This window comes from Macaca nemestrina, chromosome 5, assembly GCF_043159975.1.
Source record: "Macaca nemestrina isolate mMacNem1 chromosome 5, mMacNem.hap1, whole genome shotgun sequence".
NCBI lineage: Eukaryota > Metazoa > Chordata > Mammalia > Primates > Cercopithecidae > Macaca > Macaca nemestrina.
In genome coordinates, this window is record NC_092129.1 from 96469180 (window position 1) to 96482191 (window position 13012).

Here is a 13012-nt window from a genome sequence, read left to right on the forward strand (position 1 = left end):
ACAGAGGCTGCAGTGACCTGAGATCATGCCACTGCACTCCAGCCTGGGTAACAGAGTGAGACCCTGTCTCCAGAAAAATAAAAAATGAAAATAAAGAATTATACACCATGGCCAAGTGGGATTTATCCCAGGTATGCCATGCTGGTTCAACATTCAAAAACCAGGCTGGGTGTGGTGGCTCATGCCTGTAATCCCAGCACTTTGGGAGGCAGAGGCGGGTGGATCACCTGAGGCCAAGAGTTCAAGACCAGCCTGGCCAGCGTGGTGAAACCCCATCTCTGCTAAAAATACAAAAATTAGCTAGGCATGGTGGCACATGCCTGTAATCCCAGCTACCTGGGAGGCTGAGGCATAAGAATTGCTTGAGCCTAGGAGGCAGAGGTTGCAGTGAGCCAAGATTGCACCTCTGCACTCCATCCAGGGTGGCAGAGTGAGACTCTATCTCAAAAAAAAAAAAAAATCAAAATCAATTAATATAATCTATCACATCAACAGGTTACCAAAGAAAAATCACATCCCATATCAGTAGATGCAGAAAAAGCACTTGACAAAATCCAATACCCATTGTGATTAAAAACTCTCAGAAAACTAAAAGAGGAACTTGCTCAACTTGATAAAGAATGTCTACAAAAAAATCTATAGCTGACATTATATGTATTGGTGAGAAACTTGAATCTTTCTCTCTATAATCAGGAACAAAGAGGATATACTGTCTTACAACTGCTTTTCAACATTGTACTGGAAGTCCTAGATAATGCACTAAGACCACACAAGACGAGATAAGACAAAAAAATAAAGAGAGGGTATATGGATTGGGAAGGAAGAAATGACTGTCTTTGTTTCCAGAAATTACAGTTGTCTACATAGAAAAATCTGAAAAAACTGCCCTGGTGCGGTGACTCACGCCTGTAGTCCTATCACTTTGGGAGGCCAAGACTGGTGGATCACCTGAAGTCAGGAGTTTGAGACCAGCCTGGCCAACATGGTCAAACCCCGTCTCTACTAAAAATACAAAAATTAACCAGGCCTGATGGCACATGCCTGTAATCCCAGCTACTCGGGAGGCTGAGGCTGGAGAATCGCTTAGAACCTGGGAGCCAGAGGTTGCGGTGAGCCGAGATCGCCCCACTGTACTCTAGCCTGGGTGACAAACCGAGACTCTGTCTCAAAGAAAAAAAGAAAGAAAAGAATAATCTGAAAAAGTTGATAGAAAATACTCCTGGAGTATTTATAGTATTTGTATCCTGGATTTCATGACATAAGGTTAATGTGCAAAAGTCTATGACTTTCCTATATACCAGCAATGAACAAGTAAATGTGAAATTAAAAACATATCACCAGTCAGGCACAGTGGCTCATGCCGGTAATCCCAGCACTTTGAGGCTGGCGGATCGCCTGAGGTCTGGAGTTCAAGACCAGACTGACCAGCATAGTGAAACCCTGACTTTACGAAAAATACAAACGTTAGCCTAGTGTGGTGGCAAGTGCCTGTAATCCCAGCTACTCAGGAAGCTGAGGCAGGAAAATTGCTTGAACCCAGGAGGCGGAGATTGCAGTAAGCTGAGATCGTGCCATTGCACTCCAGCCTGAGGCAACAGAGCGAGACTCCATCTCAAAAAAAATTATATATATAATATAATATTTATATATATTATATATACACACACACATACACAAAGAATACTTAAAACTCAACAATAAGAAAACAGAAAACCCAATTCAAAAATGGGCAAAAGACCTACAAAGATAACTCACCAAGGAAGATATAGATGGAAAGTAATCATAGGAAATATGCTCAACATCATAGGTAATTAGGGAATCACAAATTAAAACAAGATACTGGCTGGGTGCGGTGGCTCACACCTGTAATCCCAGCAGTTTGGGAGGCCAAGGTCGGCAGTTCACTTGAAGTCAGGAGTTTGAAACAAGATGCCACTACACACCTATTAGAAAGGCCAAAATCCAAAACAATGACAATAGTAAATACCGGCAAGAGTGTGAAGCAACAGGAACTCTCATTCATTGCCGGTGGGAATAAAAAGATGGTACAGCAACTTTGGAAGACAGTTTGCCAGTTTTTTATGAAACAAAGCTTACTCTTGCCACATGATCCAGCAAGTATGCTCTTTGGTATTTACCCACATTAATTGAAAATTATATTCATATAAAATCCTGCACATGGATGTTTATAGCAGCTATATTCATAATTGCCAAAACTTGGAAGCAACTAAGATGTCCTTCAGAAGGTAAATGGATAAATAAACTGTGGTACATTTAGATAAAAGAATATTATTCAGTGATAAAAAGAAATGGGTTATCAAGCCATGAAAAGACATGGAGGAAACTTAAATGCATATTGCTAAGAATAAGAGGCCAATCTGAAAAAAACTACATATTTTATGATCCAACTGCATGACATTCTGGAAAATGCAATATGTTAGATTCAGTAAAAGATCAGTGGTTGCCAGGGCTTGGGGGAAGAAGGGATGAATAGAGGAAGCACAGAGGGTTTTTAAGACAGTGAAACTCCTCTGTATGATACTATACTGGTAAATCCATGTCATTATACATTTGTCCAAACCCATAGAATGCACCATACCAAGGGTGAATCCTAATGTAAATATGGGCTTTGGGTGATAATGATATGTCAGTGTAGGTTCGTCAGTTGTAACAAATGTACCACTCTGATAATAGGAGGTCAATAGCTGGGGAGGTTCGCACATGTAGGGGAACAGTGAGTATATGAGCACTCTCTGTATTTTCCATTCAACTTCACTGTGAACCTAAAACTGCTCTAAAAAATAAAGTTGATAACCCTCTGTGCAGTGACTCCGTGGCTCTCTGCAGCCTTGAGTGGTGCCATCCCACCTGGCTCCCTCTGCTGTTATCTACTGTTTCCTTTTCTCTCCTGTCCTTGTGTCTCAGTCAGGAAATAAGGGTGTCAAATCCCATTCTGTCTCTAATTTGACAACAGGATTGGATGTTGTGTATTGTGGAGGTTTTTGTTTATATTGTTCCTAAAGTATGAAAAATAAAGGGGAAAACACTGAATTGGAAAAAAACAAAACGCTTTAACATTCAAAGAGTAAAACAGGCCTGATTAGACGTTTATGTCTTGTATTTATAAAAGGTTAGTCGCCAGGCGCAGTGGCTCACGCCTGTAATCCCAGTACTTTGGGAGATCGAGGCGGGTGGATCACAAGGTCAAGGGATCGAGACCATCCTGGCCAATATGGCGAAACCCCCTCTCTACTAAAAATACAAAAGTTAGCTGGGCATGGTGGTGAGTGCCTGTAGTCGCAGCTACTTGGAAGGCTGAGGCAGGAGAATTGCTTGAACTCAGGAGGCGGAGGCTGCAGTGAGCCGAGATCGCACCACTGCATTCCAGCCTGGCACAGAGCCAGACTCCATCTCAAAAAAAAAAAAAAAAAAAAGTTAGTGATGCATTTCCTCAGTGCAAATTATTTTTTACTCCTACTTATATTTATGAATACAATAAAGTCCATACAGAAAAGAAAAGAGAGAGCCCATCAGCTTCATCATCTTCACTCCAGGATTCTGAGCTTGGCTGGCCTCTCCCAAAAGATAAACTGAAGGATTAGAAAATCTATCTCGGCCGGGCACGGTGGCTCACGCCTGTAATCCCAGCACTTTGGGAGGCCGAGGTGGGCGGATCACGAGGTCAGCAGATAGAGACCATCCTGGCTAACACGGTGAAACGCCGTCTCTACGAAAAATACAAAAAATTAGCCGGGCGCGGTGGCGGGCGCCTGTAGTCCCAGCTACTCGGGAGGTTGAGGCAGGAGAATGGCGTGAACCCGGGAGGCGGAGCTTGCAGTGAGCTGAGATCACGCCACTGCACTCCAGCCTGGGCGACAGAGCGAGACTCCATCTCAAAAAAAGAAAAAAAAGAAAAAGAAAAAAGAAAATCTATCTCACCTAAAAACTTCCATATCTCCCTCAACAGTCCGCCAATACAAAGGCTTCTCTTGCATGGAAGGTACAAGAAAAGGAAAATGATGAAAATTGTATTGCTGACTTTGTAAATTCAGATGAGAAGCGGTGGATGGTCTGAATGTAGTGAGTTATCCCAACTGATTGTTTACAGTCACAGATTGAACTCTTTGTTCTACTCTTTCCTCTCTTCTTACCGCTGCACTTAAAAGGAAGGGAAGGGAAGGGAAGGGAAGAAGGGAAGGAAAGGGAAGAAGGGAAGGGAAGGGAGGGAAACAGAAAGAGAGAAAGAAAGAAAGAAAGAAAGAAAGAAAGAAAGAAAGAAAGAAAGAAAGAAAGAAAGAAAGAAAGAAAGAAAGAAAGAAAGAAAGAAAGGAAGAAAGGAAGGAAGGAAGGAAGGAAGGAAGGAAGGAAGGAAGGAAGGAAGGAAGGAAGGAAGGAAGGAAGGAAGGAAGGAAGGGTGGAGGGAAGGGGGGGAAGGGAGAATGGGAGGAAGGAAGGAAGACAAAATTTTTTTGAGACGGAGTTTCACTCTTATTGCCCAGGCTGGAGTGCAATGGCGCAATCTGGGCTCACCGCAACCTCCGCCTCCCGGATTCAAGTGATTCTCCTGCCTCAGCCTCCCCAGTAGCTGAGATTACAGGCATGCGCTACCACGCCTGCCTAATTTTGTATTTTTAGTAGAGATGGGTTTCTCTATGTTGGTCAGGCTGGTCTGGAACTCCCGACCTCAGGTGATCCACCCGCCTCGGCCTCCCAAAGTGCTGAGATTATAGGCGTGAACCACAGCACCTGGCCGAAAGAAAGGAAATTTTAAAAAAAGAAGCAGCTGCCACTCGCCAAATAATTCTATTTAATTTTTTTTATCTTTTAGAGACAAGGTCTCATTCTGTTGCCCAAGCTGGAGTGTAGTGGCATGATCATGGCTCACTGCAGCCTCAACCTTCCAAGCTCAAGTGATCCTCCCACGTAGCTGGGACTAGAGGCATGTGTCACCACACCTGGCTGATCTCTGTTTTTTTTTTTTTTTTTTTTTTTTAAAGAAACAGGGTTTCATCATGTTGCCCTGGCTGGTCTTGAAGTCTTGAGCTCAAGTGATTCACCCGCCTCGGCCTCCCAAAGTACTAAGATTACAGGCATGAGCCACCACGCCTGGCCCCAAGTTATTCTAAAATAGTCGTTCTTAACCCTGGCTGCACATTGCACTTACCATGGAAGTTTTAAAAATATTGATGCATGCATCCCACCCACAGAAATTCTGACTTAATTAGAATTGGTTGGGTCCTGGGCATGACGGCTTTTAAGCCTCCCAGATGACTGTCATGTATGGCAAGGGTTAAGAACCCTGCTCTAGTTTGGCATAGGTTTCTAAGCACCCATACATTGATCCTAAACACAGTCTCCTGAATAAATGGCTGGTCACTGACAAGAAATGAATATCAGTTTGAGAGAAGTATTTTAGTAAAAATCCAAGTAGGTTGATTTGCACTCATGGTATGGCTGTAGTACAGTAACATCAGTATCAAAACGCATACGAGATGTAAAACTAGGGTAGAGGGATTCAGTCATTATCAACACACACAAAAAAAAGATGGAACAAAGGAAGAAACAAGTATGTGAGCTCAACTCAGAAGCTCCCCCACCAACCTTGGGGGAATTTTCTTTTTAATGGAAACAGTTGACTATTGGGAGCAGTGAGGAAGCAAGTGTCATCCTTTGTTCCAGAATTGAGAAGAATCCACAGTAAATATACATTTCATGTTTATAATGGGTAAGAAATGTTTATCCCACAGTGGTTTTTCAGAGAACAAAATTAAAATCAATACAATATTGATTCTTGTCTTTGTAAAATATATCACCAAATATTGATATATGACTTTGAAATGTCAAAGATATTAAAAGAATGAAGTACACCCTCCTTTTTTAGTGAGATGAAGGCAACTCAAGGTTACAAATGATCCTTCCTCTGGACCGTTTTCTATACTGTGACAGAAGGACTTTCTAAACTGCAACTCTGATCCGGTCCCTCCTCTGCTCCACATCCTGTGTCAGTTCTCCATGGCTTCCCTACAGGGCCTCCATGCCCACTTCTCCAGGCTTCCCTCCCTCTGCGCCCTCCTACCACCCTGTGCTCTAGCTGCACACAGTTCCTCAGACAGCACTGCTGTGTCTCACCTCTTAGGCTTTATCTGTGCTGCTCCCTCAACCAGGATGGCTTCTTTCACGTGCCCCAGTCCTCCCAGTTTTGGAAAAACTTGTCACATCTTTCAAGATTCAGTTCAAGATAACTTCAACTATGAAACTTTCCCTGACCTATCCATATGACCACTCCCTCCTTTGCTCACTCATTCCCACTAACATGATGCCTTACACTTGATACATTTACACGTTTACCTGTCTAAATTTTCCTCCTACATCCTGAGTCCTTTGATGTCAGAGACTGTATTTTATCCATTTATATGCCCAGCACTTATAAAAGCAATTGGTATAAGGGTTTTCTATTTTATGAATTGAATTTAACTGAATGTATTGAATGAATAATTTTATCTCTCCATAAATAATCTCCCTCTCCATCTGCCTCTCTGTCAACAGAAACATACATACACACCCCAGGAAGGAAGAAAGGAAAAAGAAAGCATCCAGGATGGAACAGTTTTTGGGATAGTTCCATGATCGGTAGGGCTGTCTGTCTTACCATTGATGTTCTGTGCCCAGGGACTGAAGGCAGAGGTGAGGGGCTATTTTCCCAGTGAGGAAAATCCAAGCAGGAGCTATTCCGAGAACCAGAACTTCCTGAGTCACTGTGCAGATGTCGCTTTTCAGACAACAATCTGGACAGAAAGCTGGCCTTGCGACTGCCCGGGCGAGATCTCTCTATCCAGACCCCACTCTCTCTCATGCTGCCTTCACTGTCTCTGCAGTGACTATGAAGATCTGTCAGAGGCTCACCTGAGGGTTCTGGGTCCTGGGACTGCTCCCAGGTTCCTATTGCATAGGATGGACAGTTTCTAGGAGCTGTAGTTGTACCTAGCCAGGACTGAGACATTGTATTCTGCAGGCCAAATGAAGACTGGTCTGATTGCTGTCCCAGGTGCTGATTTCCAGCACTGTCAGCCCAGGGACATGGGCTGTGAACATGGAGCTGTCCGATGTGCTGATCCTTCTCAGACCAGTCTTTTTTCCCATTGGAAGGGTCTACTTCAAGTTGCCTGGGCTGTGGGATTTGCCACATGGTTTTAGACTTTGGCACATTAACTCGAATGACTTGCTGTTGATTGTTAGCTTGAAGTGGAGAGATTGTTTCAGGCAAGGAAGAGCAAATCATACACTGCTGGGCCACCGAATATTTCTTCAAATGGAATGGAGGGCCTGTTTCATCCTCAATGCCCTCACCGCTGGATTTCTTATAAAGTGTCCTCATAATTTTTCTGATGCCCAGATGAAATATTTCCAGTATATTGAGTAACAAGGAAATGGCTGCAATGCTGTGCATAAAAAGCATGAAAATTGTCTTCTCAGTGGGCCTGGATACAAAGCAATCCACTGCATTGGGGCAAGGAGGTTGAGTGCATTTGTAAAGGGGGTGCATTTGAAATCCATAGAGAATATATTGGCCTATCATGAATCCTACTTCCAGCACAGATCTGGTCAAGATGTGTAAGACATAAGTACGCAGCAGACATCCTTTCAGAGGGACTTTATGGATCCTCTTCTGCTCCTCTAACCTCCTCAGTTCCCTATCTATTCTTTGCTGCTCCTCTAAGTCAAGCTCTGGATTCTCCATCTGGGCTCTAAGGTGTGACTTTTTCCTTTGTCTCTCTTTCTCAAAGGCCCTCAGCCTATAAAGTGCATGGCCCATATAGACCAAAGAAGGAGAAGACACAAAGATGATCTGTAAAACCCAGAACCTGATCAAAGAGATAGGGAATGCATCATCATAACAGATATTGTTGCAACCTGGCTGCCGGGTGTTGCAGTCAAATGCTGACTGTTCATCATCCCAGACATCCTCAGCAGCCACACGAAGTACCAGCATTCGGAAGATGAAGAGGATGGTCAGCCAGATTTTCCCCACTATGGTTGAGTGGGAGTGAACTTCCTCTAGGATGCCACCCAATAAGTTCCAATCCCCCATGGTTAAAGACTAATGTCTGAAATATACAGAAAACACTGAGGTTAATAGCACCCATGGTGGTAACATATAGACACAAGCTCAAAAATACAGCAGGTTCTTTTGTATGTCAGCAAAACTATGAAGGATATTCCAGCCCTAATATTTATAGCCCATGCTTAAAATAGGATATTTCCAAAGACATTAATTTTCGAAAAAACACTAAAGACCCCCCCACAATTTCACCACAGTTTACTTCTTCCTATTCTCTTTTACTCTCCCCCACACAGCTGCTTGTTATTCTAGTATACAAATAGGTCTCCATATTTGTACAATTCATTCTAATTGCACAATTGTATTCATTTTTCTATCCATATGAGATATTCTACTTACCATACATCTGACATGATCATAGGAGTCTCAATTCCTCAGGAAGTGTTCCCTACCCATCCCAAGTTGTAGTTATTTTTCCCTTTCCTGAATCCTCACAACACTATTATTAATATTATTCACCTGGGACTGTGCCTAAATGAGTTTTGTGATGGTTGTGGCTTATGTTCCCCTTCCTAGAAAGGTACACCCCTTGCAGATAGAGACTCTTTCTAAAGCATGTTGGTCATTGCACACAGAAGGCATCAATATATAATAGTGAATGGAATTGTCTTTTCACTTTAAAATTATGTTCCTTGACCCTATCACCAAAATAACCATCAACAGGCAAAATAAAGTAGATCCTCATGATATATTATCCAGGGCTTTCACTGCAAGACAAAGTATAGGTAAAGAAAATACAAATCAGTCAAGTAAATCCTCAGGAACTGGTTCATATCAGGGTAGCAGTAAAGATTAGGCAGACACAGAAACAATACCAGTAATAACACATAATTACATCCATTAAGCCACATCTGGAACATCATGTTTTCATGGAATTTTTGCTAACTTAGAAGAAAAGTGAATATAAACTGCTTATCTAGCAAGCTTAGGATCTGGGAAACAAGGTATAGCTGACATGAACAGGTTACTTGGTTTATCCTGAAAAACTAATGTTTTTCAAGATTCAATAAGGTTAAAATACTTAGAAGGTTAAAGCTTTCTAAGATATGGAAGACTTCCAGCTAAGAAAGATACAGAGGAAAAATAGGAAATCATTATTAAGTTAAAATAGATAATGAGGCTGGATGTGGTGGCTCATGCCTATAATCCTAGCACTTTGGGAGGTTGAGGTGGATGGATCACGAGTTCGAGGTGGGTGGTCAGGAGTTCGAGATCAGCCTGGTCAACATGGTGAACTCCCATCTTTACTGAAAATAGAAAAATTAGCTGGTGTGGTGGCACGCGCCTGTAATCCCAGCTACTCGGGAGGTTGAGGCAGGAGAATCATTTGAACCCAGGGGGCAGAGATTGCAGTGAGCCGTGAGCCGAGATCACGCCACTTCACTCCAGCCTGGGTGAAAGAACGAAACTCCATTTAAAAAAAAAAAATAAGGCCGGGCGCGGTGGCTCAAGCCTGTAATCCCAGCACTTTGGGAGGCCGAGACGGGCGGATCACGAGGTCAGGAGATCGAGACCATCCTGGGTAACACAGTGAAACCCCGTCTCTACTAAAAATACAAAAACTTAGCCGGGCGAGGTGGCAGGCGCCTGTAGTCCCAGCTACTCGGGAGGCTGAGGCAGGAGAATGGCGTGAACCCGGGAGGCGGAGCTTGCAGTGAGCTGAGATCCGGCCACTGCACTCCAGCCTGGGTGACAGAGCGAGACTCCGTCTCAAAAAAAAAAAAAAAAAAAAAAATAGATAATGAAACAATTCTCCCCTTCCATAATTCATTCATTCAGTAATATTTGCTAATACCTTGCTATTGGCTGGGCACAGTGGCTCACGCCTGTAATCCCAACACTTTGGGAGGCTGAGGCGGGCAGATCACAAGGTCAGGAGATTGAAACCAGCCTGGTCAACATAGTGAAACCCCGTCTTTACTAAAAGTACCAAAATTAGCCAGGCACGGTGCTGTGTGCCTATAATCCCAGCTACTCAGGAGGCTGAAGCAGAATTGCTTGAACCTGGGAGGCAGAGGTTGCACTGAGCCAAGATCCTGCCACTGTACTCCAGTCTGGGTGATAGAGCAAGACTCCATCTCAAAAAAAATAAATAAAAATAAAATAAAATAAAATAAATCAAACCTTGCTATCACCTAGGCATTGTGCTAGATGCCAGGAATTCAATAACAAGCTATATTTGGTCCCAGACCTCACAGCACTTGATCACTAAGGACTCCCACTAACCTATAAAATGAATCAAGACTGATAATACAAAAATGAATATCAACCAAAAAAAATGAGAGAAAAACCTGGAATCCTTAGATTTTTTTCCAACTTATCTCCAAACACAACAATTGATTCCAGATGGAACAAAACATTAACTGTAAAAACGTATTAAAATAAATTATAAAAGAATATGTTGTTTAATCTTGAAGTAGAGGGCTTTTTAAGCACATCAGTGCCAGAAATTATAATTAGAAAAAAATACAGATTCTAGCTGGGCATGGTGGCTCACTCCTGTAATCCCAGAACTTTGGGAGGTAGAGGCGGGAGGACTGCTTGAGCCCAGGAGTTGCAGACCAGGCTGGGAAATATAGTGAGGCCCCTATCTCTACAAAAAATAAATGTAAAAAGTTGGCCAGGCATGATGGTGAGTGCCTGTAGTCCTAGCTACTAGGGAGGCTGACATGGGAGGATCACTTGAGCCCAGGGGTTTGAAGCTGCAGTGAGCCATAATGGCACTACTGCACTCTGGCCTGGGTGACAGAGTGAGACCCTTAGAAAGGAAGGAAAGAAGGAAAGAAGGAAGGAAGGAAGGAAGGAAGGAAGGAAGGAAGGAAGGAAGGAAAGAAGGAAGGAAGGAAGGAAGGAGGGAGGGAAGGAAAGAAAGAAAGAAAGAGAGAGAGAGAGAGAGAAAGAAAGAAAGAAAGAAAGAAAGAAAGAAAGAAAGAAAGAAAGAAAGAAAGAAAGAAAGAAAGAAAGAAAGAAAGAAAGAAAGAAAGAAAGAAAGAAAGAAAGAAAGAAAAGATACAGATTCTACCAGCAAAACTGAACGGCAAAGGTGGAGATGTCCAGAAGGCATCTGGGTCTAGAGAACAACAACAACAAAAATGGTACAAACAGGAGATAAACATTAATGAATTATCATTGAATAGGTAGAGAGGATCACCCAGAGACAAAAAGAAAAAGTGAGACAATGACAGAACCCTGAGACTAACATAGGGGAAGAAAGAGTCTACAAATAAATATGAGAAATGGCCAAGGAGAGAGAGGAGGAAAACCATGAGGGTGTTGTCTCTGAAACCAAAGCCCAAAGCCAGAGTTTCAAGAAGGGGGATAGTTGACAACGCCAAATACACACACACACACACACACACACACACCACTATATAAATAAATTTAATTTAATGGTGATATACCACGCTCAGGGATTGAAAATTGCAATATAGGTAAAGATGTCAATTCTCCCCAAATTAATCCAAAGATTCAGTGTGGAATTGCAAATCACTCAGTAAAATAAAACTCTGTAAATGTACATATATATGTACGCATGTGTATGTGAGATATATATGTATGTGATTTTATTGAGCATGGAGAAAAAAATGCAGAAGGATACACACCAGGAATTTAATGTAGGTTACCTGAGGTCTGTTGAAGGTGATGAGAGTGGTTGGGAAGTTAAGGTGGAAAAAAGAGAGGCAAGAAAGAGAAAGGAAAGGAAAAAAGACTTCTAAGAAAGCATGAGTGATTTTTATCAAAAGTGTAGGTTTATGTACATTTTTACCTGTATGTACATATATAAAGAATTTTTTAATGAAATTGAAAAAGTGATAGATACCTCTCAGAATTTGGAAGAGGTATTAATGAGACTTTTATAATTTACTCTATATAGTTGTGAATTGTTTGAAATTCAAAAATTAAGAATGCAGTCATTTATATTACTTGCAAATAAAAATTAGATATTAAAATGAGGACTCAGACCTCATTAACCAAAAGCAATAACTTACTAAATTCTATCCTGTCTTAGAGTTTTGGTCTTTTCCCATAATTATTCCCTTAAAACTTTCTCGTCATTATTCTTTATTTTAAAAAGAGATTTCCTCTGCAGGTAGAGATCTGGAAAAAAAAAATAAATAAAGGATTCCTTTAGCACTTAAAAAAAACCTATAGCTTCTATTTTATATAAAAACCCTGAGATGGGAAAGCTAACTCGTGTCAATCTTACTCCTATTTGGCAGTACTAAACTATATAATACTGCTTTTTGCCACTCTCTCTTTAAAATGTGGAAATTATTATTTTTAAATAGCAAGGAAAACTGAGCTTAGCCTACATCAAAAACAAAAATACAATCTTACATACTAGAATACAAGACATTTTGTCCTTTAGACAACTAGTCTGTTTTCTAAAAATAACTACTTTTTACCATTAAATGAATGTGGGTCTTAGAACTATTACTGAATTTTCTTTTATTATCAAATACAAATCCAGCATATCCTATGTAAAAAGCTGATGGCACTTTTCTGCATATTATTTCAGATCTTGTCTTTCTATCTCCACAAGGATTTTCTATATATTTCTCATAAACAAGAAACTCCACATATTTACTACTTACCTTATGGGTGAACAAAAAAATCACGATTGGGTTCGCAGAACCTTAAAGTTGCACCGTGTGTGGCTCATTAGTGGAAAAATTGCTGCTGGTTGCAGATATAAAGGCTCTGATCAGGTGGCTGTGGGGCCCTAATCCAGAATGAGCACAGTTATTTTGATCAATGGAGTTTAACCTAGTCCTCCCCCAAGGTTCAAAATGTCCTCTGGTGCTTTGCAATTTTCTTACAGTATTTTTTTCTAATTGATATCAAGCTGGGACCTCTCCTGGTATATCATATTTGGAAATGAAACGTGAAACA

At 41.5% G+C, this 13012-nt stretch overlaps 1 protein-coding gene across 1 annotated transcript; it reads right to left on the reverse strand.

Annotated features, from left to right (window-relative positions):
- Positions 1 to 6451: 6451 nt before the first annotated feature.
- On the reverse strand, positions 6452 to 8089 carry LOC105496582 (gap junction protein alpha 10). Its single transcript, XM_011767135.2, has one exon. The coding sequence runs from the start codon at positions 8087 to 8089 to the stop codon at positions 6458 to 6460; it is 1632 nt and encodes a 543-aa protein (XP_011765437.2). The 3' UTR covers positions 6452 to 6457.
- Between the last annotated feature and the right edge of the window lie 4923 nt (positions 8090 to 13012).

Bases quoted from the DNA above. Each gene is read 5' to 3' on its own strand.
- LOC105496582 (XM_011767135.2), bottom strand. From the start codon at position 8,089: ATGGGGGATTGGAACTTATTGGGTGGCATCCTAGAGGAAGTTCACTCC.